The sequence below is a fragment of the Salmo salar genome, chromosome ssa04 (assembly GCF_905237065.1).
Source record: "Salmo salar chromosome ssa04, Ssal_v3.1, whole genome shotgun sequence".
NCBI classification, from domain to species: Eukaryota; Metazoa; Chordata; class Actinopteri; order Salmoniformes; family Salmonidae; genus Salmo; species Salmo salar.
In genome coordinates this window covers 13,904,816-13,918,519 of record NC_059445.1, presented here as the reverse complement: position 1 = coordinate 13,918,519, position 13,704 = coordinate 13,904,816, and the positions used below count along the sequence as shown (strand labels likewise).

At 38.0% G+C, this 13,704-nt stretch overlaps 1 protein-coding gene across 1 annotated transcript in view; it reads left to right on the top strand.

Annotated features, from left to right (window-relative positions):
- The window catches only part of LOC106610210 (FRAS1-related extracellular matrix protein 2), a 59,986-nt gene extending 46,321 nt beyond the window's left edge, over positions 1-13,665 (top strand). The window contains exons 22-24 of the mRNA XM_045716570.1: positions 10,569-10,756; positions 11,236-11,382; positions 11,633-13,665. Coding sequence (XP_045572526.1) covers positions 10,569-10,756; positions 11,236-11,382; positions 11,633-12,235 — 938 coding nt within the window. The 3' untranslated portion in view covers positions 12,236-13,665. The remainder of the gene's footprint in view (positions 1-10,568; positions 10,757-11,235; positions 11,383-11,632) is intronic.
- Positions 13,666-13,704: the final 39 nt, after the last annotated feature.

The following is a 13,704-nucleotide window of genomic DNA, read 5'->3' as shown; positions in this document are numbered from 1 at the left end:
TATAGATAGATACACCACTAGTCAACATATAGATAGATACACCACTAGTCAACATATAGATAGATACACCACTAGTCAACATATACATAGCTGTACCACTAGTCAACATATAGATAGATACACCACTAGTCATCAAATAGATAGATACACCACTAGTCAACATATAGATAGATACACCACTAGTCAACATAGAGATAGATACACCACTAGTCAACATATAGATAGATACACCACTAGTCAACATAGAGATAGATACACCACTAGTCAACATATAGACAGATACACCACTAGTCAACATATAGATAGATACACCACTAGTCAACATATACATAGCTGTACCACTAGTCAACATATAGATAGATACACCACTAGTCATCAAATAGATAGATACACCACTAGTCAACATATACATAGATACACCACTAGTCATCATATACATAGATACACAACTAGTCATCATATAGATAGATACACCAGATGCACCACTAGTCAACATACAGATAGATACACCACTAGTCATCATATACATAGCTATACCACTAGTCATCATATACATAGTACACCAGATGCACCACTAGTCAACATACAGATAGATACACCACTAGTCATCATATACATAGCTATACCACTAGTCATCATATACATAGATACACCACTAGTCAACACAGATAGCTATACCACTAGTCATCATATAGATAGATACACCACTAGTCAACATATAGATAGATACACCACTAGTCAACATATAGATAGATACACCACTGGTCAACATATAGATAGATACACCACTAGTCAACATATACATAGATACACCACTAGTCATCATATACATAGATACACCACTAGTCATCATATACATAGATACACCAGAAGCACCACTAGTCATCATATAGATAGATACACCACTAGTCAACATATAGATAGATACACCACTAGTCAACACAGATAGCTATACCACTAGTCATCATATACATAGATACACCACTAGTCAACACAGAAAGCTATACCACTAGTCATCATATACATAGATACACCACTAGTCAACATATAGATAGATACACCACTAGTCAACATATAGATAGATACACCACCAGTCAACATATACATAGATTCACCACTAGTCAACATAGAGATAGATACACCACTAGTCAACATATAGCTAGATACACCACTAGTCAACATATGCATAGCTATACCACTAGTCATCATATAGATAGATACACCGCTAGTCAACATATAGATAGATACACCACTAGTCAACATATAGATAGATACACCACCAGTCAACATATACATAGATTCACCACTAGTCAACATAGAGATAGATACACCACTAGTCAACATATAGCTAGATACACCACTAGTCAACATATGCATAGCTATACCACTAGTCATCATATAGATAGATACACCACTAGTCAACATATACATAGCTATACCACTAGTCATCATATAGATAGATACACCACTAGTCATCATATACATAGATACACCACTAGTCAACATATACATAGATACACCACTAGTCATCATATACATAGCTATACCACTAGTCAACATATAGATAGATACACCACTAGTCATCATATACATAGCTATACCACTAGTCAACATATAGATAGATACACCACTAGTCAACATATAGATAGATACACCACTAGTCAACATAGAGATAGATACACCACTAGTCATCATATAGATAGATACACCACTAGTCAACATATAGATAGATACACCACTAGTCAACATATACATAGATACACCACTAGTCAACATATAGATAGATACACCACTAGTCAACATATAGATAGATACACCACTAGTCAACATATATATAGATACACCACTAGTCAACATATAGATAGATACACCACTAGTCAACATAGAGATAGATACACCACTAGTCAACATATACATAGCTGTACCACTAGTCAACATATAGATAGATACACCACTAGTCAACATAGAGATAGATACACCACTAGTCAACATATACATAGCTATACCACTAGTCAACATATAGATAGATACACCACTAGTCATCATATACATAGCTATACCACTAGTCAACATATACATAGCTATACCACTAGTCAACACAGATAGCTATACCACTAGTCAACATATAGATAGATACACCACTAGTCAACATATAGATAGATACACCACTAGTCAACATATACATAGATACACCACTAGTCATCATATACATAGATACACCACTAGTCATCATATGCATAGATACACCACTAGTCAACATATAGATAGATACACCACTAGTCAACATATAGATAGATACACCAGATGCACAACTAGTCAACATACAGATAGATACACCACTAGTCATCATATACATAGCTATACCACTAGTCATCATATACATAGATACACCAGATGCACCACTAGTCAACATACAGATAGATACACCACTAGTCATCATATACATAGCTATACCACTAGTCATCATATACATAGATACACCACTAGTCAACACAGATAGCTATACCACTAGTCATCATATAGATAGATACACCACTAGTCAACATATAGATAGATACACCACTAGTCAACATATAGATAGATACACCACTAGTCAACATAGAGATAGATACACCACTAGTCAACATATAGACAGATACACCACTAGTCAACATATAGATAGATACACCACTAGTCAACATATACATAGCTGTACCACTAGTCAACATATAGATAGATACACCACTAGTCATCAAATAGATAGATACACCACTAGTCAACATATAGATAGATACACCACTAGTCAACATATAGATAGATACACCACTAGTCAACATAGAGATAGATACACCACTAGTCAACATATAGACAGATACACCACTAGTCAACATATAGATAGATACACCACTAGTCAACATATACATAGCTGTACCACTAGTCAACATATAGATAGATACACCACTAGTCATCAAATAGATAGATACACCACTAGTCAACACATACATAGATACACCACTAGTCATCATATACATAGATACACCACTAGTCATCATATAGATAGATACACCAGATGCACCACTAGTCAACATACAGATAGATACACCACTAGTCATCATATACATAGCTATACCACTAGTCATCATATACATAGATACACCAGATGCACCACTAGTCAACATACAGATAGATACACCACTAGTCATCATATACATAGCTATACCACTAGTCATCATATACATAGATACACCACTAGTCAACACAGATCGCTATACCACTAGTCATCATATAGATAGATACACCACTAGTCAACATATAGATAGATACACCACTAGTCAACATATAGATAGATACACCACTGGTCAACATATAGATAGATACACCACTAGTCAACATATACATAGATACACCACTAGTCATCATATACATAGATACACCAGATACACCACTAGTCATCATATAGATAGATACACCACTAGTCAACATATAGATAGATACACCACTAGTCAACACAGATAGCTATACCAATAGTCATCATATACATAGATACACCACTAGTCAACACAGAAAGCTATACCACTAGTCATCATATACATAGATACACCACTAGTCAACATATAGATAGATACACCACTAGTCAACATATAGATAGATACACCACCAGTCAACATATACATAGATTCACCACTAGTCAACATAGAGATAGATACACCACTAGTCAACATATAGCTAGATACACCACTAGTCAACATATGCATAGCTATACCACTAGTCATCATATAGATAGATACACCACTAGTCAACATAGAGATAGATACACCACTAGTCAACATATACATAGCTATACCACTAGTCATCATATAGATAGATACACCACTAGTCAACATATAGATAGATACACCACTAGTCAACATATAGATAGATACACCACCAGTCAACATATACATAGATTCACCACTAGTCAACATAGAGATAGATACACCACTAGTCATCATATAGATAGATACACCACTAGTCAACATATAGCTAGATACACCACTAGTCAACATATGCATAGCTATACCACTAGTCATCATATAGATAGATACACCACTAGTCAACATATAGATAGATACACCACTAGTCAACATATACATAGCTATACCACTAGTCATCATATAGATAGATACACCACTAGTCAACATATAGCTAGATACACCACTAGTCAACATATACATAGCTATACCACTAGTCATCATATAGATAGATACACCACTAGTCATCATATACATAGATACACCACTAGTCAACATATACATTGATACACCACTAGTCATCATATACATAGCTATACCACTAGTCAACATATAGATAGATACACCACTAGTCATCATATACATAGCTATACCACTAGTCAACATATAGATAGATACACCACTAGTCAACATATAGATAGATACACCACTAGTCAACATAGAGATAGATACACCACTAGTCATCATATAGATAGATACACCACTAGTCAACATATAGATAGATACACCACTACTCAACATATACATAGATACACCACTAGTCAACATATAGATAGATACACCACTAGTCAACATATAGATAGATACACAACTAGTCAACATATAGATAGATACACCACTAGTCAACATATAGATAGATACACCACTAGTCAACATAGAGATAGATACACCACTAGTCAACATATACATAGCTGTACCACTAGTCAACATATAGATAGATACACCACTAGTCAACATAGAGATAGATACACCACTAGTCAACATATACATAGCTATACCACTAGTCAACATATAGATAGATACACCACTAGTCATCATATACATAGCTATACCACTAGTCAACATATACATAGCTATACCACTAGTCAACACAGATAGCTATACCACTAGTCAACATATAGATAGATACACCACTAGTCAACATATAGATAGATACACCACTAGTCAACATAGGGATAGATACACCACTAGTCAACATATAGATAGATACAACACTAGTCAACATATAGATAGATACACCACTAGTCAACATATAGATAGATACACCACTAGTCAACATAGAGATAGATACACCACTAGTCAACATATACATAGCTATACCACTAGTCACCATATAGATAGATACACCACTAGTCATCATATAGATAGATACACCACTAGTCAACATATAGATAGATACACCACTAGTCAACATATACATAGCTATACCACTAGTCAACATATAGATAGATACACCACTAGTCATCATATACATAGATACACCACTAGTCAACATATACATAGATACACCACTAGTCATCATATACATAGCTATACCACTAGTCATCATATACATAGATACACCACTAGTCAACACAGATAGCTATACCACTAGTCATCATATAGATAGATACACCACTAGTCAACATATAGATAGATACACCACTAGTCAACATATAGATAGATACACCACTAGTCAACATAGAGATAGATACACCACTAGTCAACATATAGACAGATACACCACTAGTCAACATATAGATAGATACACCACTAGTCAACATATACATAGCTGTACCACTAGTCAACATATACATAGATACACCACTAGTCATCATATACATAGATACACCACTAGTCATCATATAGATAGATACACCAGATGCACCACTAGTCAACATACAGATAGATACACCACTAGTCATCATATACATAGCTATACCACTAGTCATCATATACATAGATACACCAGATGCACCACTAGTCAACATACAGATAGATACACCACTAGTCATCATATACATAGCTATACCACTAGTCATCATATACATAGATACACCACTAGTCAACACAGATAGCTATACCACTAGTCATCATATAGATAGATACACCACTAGTCAACATATAGATAGATACATCACTAGTCAACATATAGATAGATACACCACTAGTCAACATATAGATAGATACACCACTAGTCAACATATAGATAGATACACCACTAGTCAACATATAGCTAGATACACCACTAGTCAACATATACATAGATACACCACTAGTCAACATATACATAGATACACCAGATACACCACTAGTCATCATATAGATAGATACACCACTAGTCAACATATAGATAGATACACCACTACTCAACATATACATAGATACACCACTAGTCAACATATAGATAGATACACCACTAGTCAACATATAGATAGATACACAACTAGTCAACATATAGATAGATACACCACTAGTCAACATATAGATAGATACACCACTAGTCAACATAGAGATAGATACACCACTAGTCAACATATACATAGCTGTACCACTAGTCAACATATAGATAGATACACCACTAGTCAACATAGAGATAGATACACCACTAGTCAACATATACATAGCTATACCACTAGTCAACATATAGATAGATACACCACTAGTCATCATATACATAGCTATACCACTAGTCAACATATACATAGCTATACCACTAGTCAACACAGATAGCTATACCACTAGTCAACATATAGATAGATACACCACTAGTCAACATATAGATAGATACACCACTAGTCAACATAGGGATAGATACACCACTAGTCAACATATAGATAGATACAACACTAGTCAACATATAGATAGATACACCACTAGTCAACATATAGATAGATACACCACTAGTCAACATATAGATAGATACACCACTAGTCAACATAGAGATAGATACACCACTAGTCAACATATACATAGCTATACCACTAGTCACCATATAGATAGATACACCACTAGTCATCATATAGATAGATACACCACTAGTCATCATATACATAGATACACCACTAGTCAACATATACATAGATACACCACTAGTCATCATATACATAGCTATACCACTAGTCATCATATACATAGATACACCACTAGTCAACACAGATAGCTATACCACTAGTCATCATATAGATAGATACACCACTAGTCAACATATAGATAGATACACCACTAGTCAACATATAGATAGATACACCACTAGTCAACATAGAGATAGATACACCACTAGTCAACATATAGACAGATACACCACTAGTCAACATATAGATAGATACACCACTAGTCAACATATACATAGCTGTACCACTAGTCAACATATACATAGATACACCACTAGTCATCATATACATAGATACACCACTAGTCATCATATAGATAGATACACCAGATGCACCACTAGTCAACATACAGATAGATACACCACTAGTCATCATATACATAGCTATACCACTAGTCATCATATACATAGATACACCAGATGCACCACTAGTCAACATACAGATAGATACACCACTAGTCATCATATACATAGCTATACCACTAGTCATCATATACATAGATACACCACTAGTCAACACAGATAGCTATACCACTAGTCATCATATAGATAGATACACCACTAGTCAACATATAGATAGATACATCACTAGTCAACATATAGATAGATACACCACTAGTCAACATATAGATAGATACACCACTAGTCAACATATAGATAGATACACCACTAGTCAACATATAGCTAGATACACCACTAGTCAACATATACATAGATACACCACTAGTCATCATATACATAGATACACCAGATACACCACTAGTCATCATATAGATAGATACACCACTAGTCAACATATAGATAGATACACCACTAGTCAACACAGATAGCTATACCACTAGTCATCATATACATAGATACACCACTAGTCAACACAGATAGCTATACCACTAGTCATCATATACATAGATACACCACTAGTCAACATATAGATAGATACACCACTAGTCAACATATAGATAGATACACCACCAGTCAACATATACATAGATTCACCACTAGTCAACATAGAGATAGATACACCACTAGTCAACATATAGCTAGATACACCACTAGTCAACATATGCATAGCTATACCACTAGTCATCATATAGATAGATACACCACTAGTCAACATAGAGATAGATACAGCACTAGTCAACATATACATAGCTATACCACTAGTCATCATATAGATAGATACACCACTAGTCAACATATAGATAGATCCACCACTAGTCAACATATAGATAGATACACCACCAGTCAACATATACATAGATTCACCACTAGTCAACATAGAGATAGATACACCACTAGTCAACATATGCAAAGCTATACCACTAGTCATCATATAGATAGATACACCACTAGTCAACATAGAGATAGACACACCACTAGTCAACATATACATAGCTATACCACTAGTCATCATATAGATAGATACACCACTAGTCATCATATACATAGATACACCACTAGTCAACATATACATAGATACACCACTAGTCATCATATACATAGCTATACCACTAGTCAACATATAGATAGATACACCACTAGTCATCATATACATAGCTATACCACTAGTCAACATAGAGATAGATACACCACTAGTCATCATATAGATAGATACACCACTAGTCAACATATAGATAGATACACCACTAGTCAACATATACATAGATACACCACTAGTCAACATATACATAGATACACCACTAGTCAACATATAGATAGATACACCACTAGTCATCATATACATAGATACACCACTAGTCATCATATACATAGCTATACCACTAGTCAACACAGATAGCTATACCACTAGTCAACATATAGATAGATACACCACTAGTCAACATATAGATAGATACACCACTAGTCAACATATAGATAGATACACCACTAGTCAACATATAGATAGATACACCACTAGTCAACATAGAGATAGATACACCACTAGTCAACATATAGATAGATACACCACTAGTCAACATATATATAGATACACCACTAGTCAACATATAGATAGATACACCACTAGTCAACATATAGATAGATACACCACTAGTCAACATAGAGATAGATACACCACTAGTCAACATATACATAGCTATACCACTAGTCAACATATAGATAGATACACCACTAGTCATCATATTCATAGATACACCACTAGTCAACATATACATAGATACACCACTAGTCATCATATACATAGCTATACCACTATTCATCATATACATAGATACACCACTAGTCAACATATAGATAGATACACCACTAGTCAACATATAGATAGATACACTACTAGTCAACATATACATAGATACACCACTAGTCAACATATACATAGATACACCACTAGTCATCATATAGATAGATACACCACTAGTCATCATATAGATAGATACACCACTAGTCAACATATAGATAGATACACCACTAGTCAACATATAGATAGATACACCACTAGTCAACATATACATAGATACACCACTAGTCAACATATACATAGATACACCACTAGTCATCATATAGATAGATACACCACTAGTCATCATATAGATAGATACACCACTTGTCAACATATATATAGATACACCACTAGTCATCATATACATAGATACACCAGTAGTCAACATATAGATAGATACACCACTAGTCAACATATACATAGCTGTACCACTAGTCAACATATAGATAGATACACCACTAGTCAACCTAGAGATAGATACACCACTAGTCAACATAGAGATAGATACACCACTAGTCATCATATACATAGATACACCACTAGTCAACTTATAGATAGATACACCACTAGTCAACATATAGATAGATACACCACTAGTCAACATATACATAGATACACCACTAGTCAACATATACATAGATACACCACTAGTCATCATATAGATAGATACACCACTAGTCAACATATACATAGATACACCACTAGTCAACATATAGATAGATACACCACTAGTCATCATACATGCTCTTTCCATGACATAGACTGACCAGGTGAATCCAGGTGAAAGCTATGATCCCTTGTTGATATCAGTTGTTAAATCCACTTCAATCAGTGTAGATGAGGAGAGGAGGGGAGGAGACAGGTTTACGAAGGAATTTTAAGCCTTGCGACAATTGAGACATGGATTGTGTATGTGTGCCATTCAGAGGGTGAATGGACAAGACAAAAGATTGAAGTATGGTACTCCAGGGTATGGTAGTAGGTGACAGTTGCACCGGTTTGAGCGTGTCAACAACTGCAACTCCGCTGGGTTTTTCAAGCTCAATAGTTTGTGTATCTAGAATGGTCCACCACCCAAAGAACATCCAGCCAACTTGACACAACTGTGGGAAGCATTGGAGTCAACATGGGCCAGCATCCCTGTGGAATGCTTTTGACACCTTTTAGAGTCCGTGCCCCGACGAATTGAGGCTGTTCTGAGGGCACAAGGGGGTGCAACTCAATATTAGATATGTTCCTAATCTTTTGTCCACTCAGTGTATATTATTAGCTGTTTTATCTTATACAACTCACACAGCTTTCTATCTAACTGCTTTCTGAGTTTGAACGTAAAGATAATATTCAACAGTCTAATAACCATTTAATGAAGCTTTCAGTGCTTGTTGAACTGTCACAGAGCAATGGACACCACCCTCCTCTAATCTCTCCCTCCATCCCCCTCCATCTCTCCCTCCTTTCCCCTCTCCAGGCTCCTCTATCTACGGCCGTGTGATGGTGGACCCAGTCCAGAACCTGGGTGACTCCTTCTCCTGCAGTATAGAGAAGGTGTTCCTGTGTACAGGAGCTGACGGTTACGTCCCCAAGTACAACCCCACCAACAAGGAGTATGGCTGCCTGGCCGACGCTCCTTCACTGCTCTACAGATTCAAGATCCTGGTGCGTACGGCAATCACTTAACACATGATGCCTCCACTCAGGGGGAAATTCCTCTGGAGTTTTGTTATGGTCACTTTGAATGCAGTTTGGTCAGTTTTGCTATATTTATTAATTCATTCATTCACAAGTAATTTCTTGCTTCAACCATCTACAACCATTTGTGTTCTTGACATCTCAGTACATGAGCCATGCTGCTGTTAGGCTGTTGAAATACATTTTACATTTTAGTCATTTAGCAGATGATCTTATCCAGAGCGACTTACAGGAGATTTTATGGTTAAGTGCTCGAGGGCACGTCGACAGATTTTTCACCTAGTCGGCCAGGGTACTCCAATCACTTACCTTTTGATTACTGGCCCAATGCTCTTAACCGCTAAGCTACCTACCTCTAATCCATAGACATTATATACAATATTTCAAAGTTAGGTTCTATCTCTAATTACTTCAGTGGTCTAACCTGTGTGTGTTTTCCTCCTCAGGACAAGGCTCAGCCAGAGACCCAGGCCACAGCGTTTGGAGATGTGCTGTTTGATGCCACTCTGGCCCTGGACACTCCTGGAGGCCTGCCTCTGGTCAGACAGCCTGGTTCAGACGGATTCGCCCTGTCCTCCTCGCCTCTCTTCCAGGTCAGCTAACACACGCACGCACACACACAGAGAGGCTCTCTTTGACTCTATTCATACCTAATATGATCTGTAAACTGGATACCAATGGGAAAATAGTCCCTGTATGGTTGAATTAAATCTGGTTTCTGAAATCTGAGTTTGAAAAACACAAGAATTTGAAAGACTTCTATTGTTAGAAATCACACACTGAAAGGTATAGGCCAAAGTCTTTATCACAAACCTCACGCTCCACTGTGTCTGGATGTTCCAGGTGGCTGCAGGTCGGGAGTGGTTCATCCACACCATCTACACCGTCCGCTCCCGAGACAACGCCAACCGTGGCATCGGCAAGCGCAGCCTGGAGTACCACCACAGCCTGTCCTCTGTGGCAGACCCTCAGCCCGACCTCCACCCCTCCTCCCTGGGTCGCTACCGTCGTGCCGCCCCTGCTCCGGACCTGGCCCAGGACATTGGCACCGACAACAACCGGGGAACCAACATCCAGCACATCGCTCTGGACCGCACGGACCGCCTGGTGGTGAGCCAGCGCCAGCCATGGGGTGGACGTGACCGGGCTGGGTCGGACCGCGACTCACCCTTCCTGGAGCGCCCCCTCCTGGAGAGCTCCGGCAGGGAGCCTGTGGACACCTCCACCCTGCCCACACTGGTAGGCCTGGCAGGGTTGATCCTTCTCACCTGCCTGGTGGCCATGGTGGTTATTCTGCTGGTGCGGCGCAAGAGGAAGAACCAGAAGAAGAGCCAGTTCCCTCCCTACTCCACCTCGTCGTGCTCGGCCTACAGCGGAGGGAGTGGCAACAGCAGAGAGGGCATGATGGGTACTGGGCACTGCAGCTTGGACAGCTCCGAGGTCTAGGCTCAAGACTAGAGACAGCCCTCCTACCAACACCATCCCGTCCCTGTGGCCTTCTGATAAGACATTGACAGTTGTCAACAGTTCCACCCTTTATCACTGCGGTGCCGTCTAATGGCTCTATCCAATCCTTACCACTGAAGCGTTATAGATTGCGTGACAGAAATGTGAAGGTCATTTCCGATTGAGCCGACATATGCAGTGTTTACCGTGAATACAGTCTCCGCTAACTCGGGAACACTGGCTTTAAATTTAAATCGCGCTGTAACACTGAACTTCAGCAATACGGATTGAATAGAGCCCTAACCCTGCCTTCTGCTAGCACTGAAGACAGCACAGCCAATTCTTGGGACAGTTGATGTCAGTTGATGTGTGTTGTGGGCCTATAACCAGAGTATGAATGCATGCATGGCTGGCCAAGCCTGGAGAGAAAGTCATGTGAGGATCCATGAACCCTCAATGAAGTGTTTTCACCCCTTTTCCTGTGGTATTCCTACTGTATTTAACATGGGTTTTAGTCCCCCTCAACAACAGGTGTGCTTTAGTTCATGTGTCAAATATTAGGAGTCCCCAAGGGCTGATGTTGTGGAGAATACCCCTTCCAACTATGCGAACTGCCATAGCTGAACATCCCAATTAAATCTTAAAACAGTAATGGCATCTCCAGAAGGTAAAAGCAACAAAATGTCCCCTTTGATAGTGCAAAGCAGCTTTGAGACTATTCTGTCCTGTTTTTCTTAAGAGAACTAGCCTACCATGGTATTTTTGTTGTCGGTCGTTCAATCCATGTTAACTAATATGTTTTTTTGAGCGCGAGATAGAGAGCCGAGTGGATCGAATGTTGTGTCGGTCCAGTCGATGCTGGCTGTATCAAATGTGGTAAATTTGTGTCTTTTCCAATATTGATTGATGCAGTGCTATGCTTTACAAAGCCCTCAGTAGTCAGCAGGTGTGCCCACTGCAGCAGAGCATAGACATGGTGCTATTCAATGGGATTGTGATGTTGTCCATTCAAGTGCGTAAACTATTCATTCAGAATGTTTTTATACATTTTTGTTTCGGTGCGGTTTAAAAAAAAATCACGTGTATGTGCATATTATTAACTCTTATAAGTCTGTACATACCTGCATGTATAGGATGTTCAAAGCCAAAACAGGGCAATGCAAACAAAAAGGTATTAATTACTAAACCCTGGTGCAACTTGAAAAATATGTAAACCCCACATTTGATGCTGTTTATCAACTGAAGAATGTGACTATCTTGATCTTATGCAAGTGACAGTATAAGTTAATAGGTGCCAATTAGTTAAGGTATAGAAATTTGTCTCCGACCAATTTAGATCAAATTGGTGACTTATCAATTTTGTGATAATTTCAATCAATTGTTTGATGTACTCCAACTTTAACTGCCAAATACAAATGTACTTTTCTGAATGATTTTGGTCCTAGTCTTCACTCAGACTGCTTGTGAAC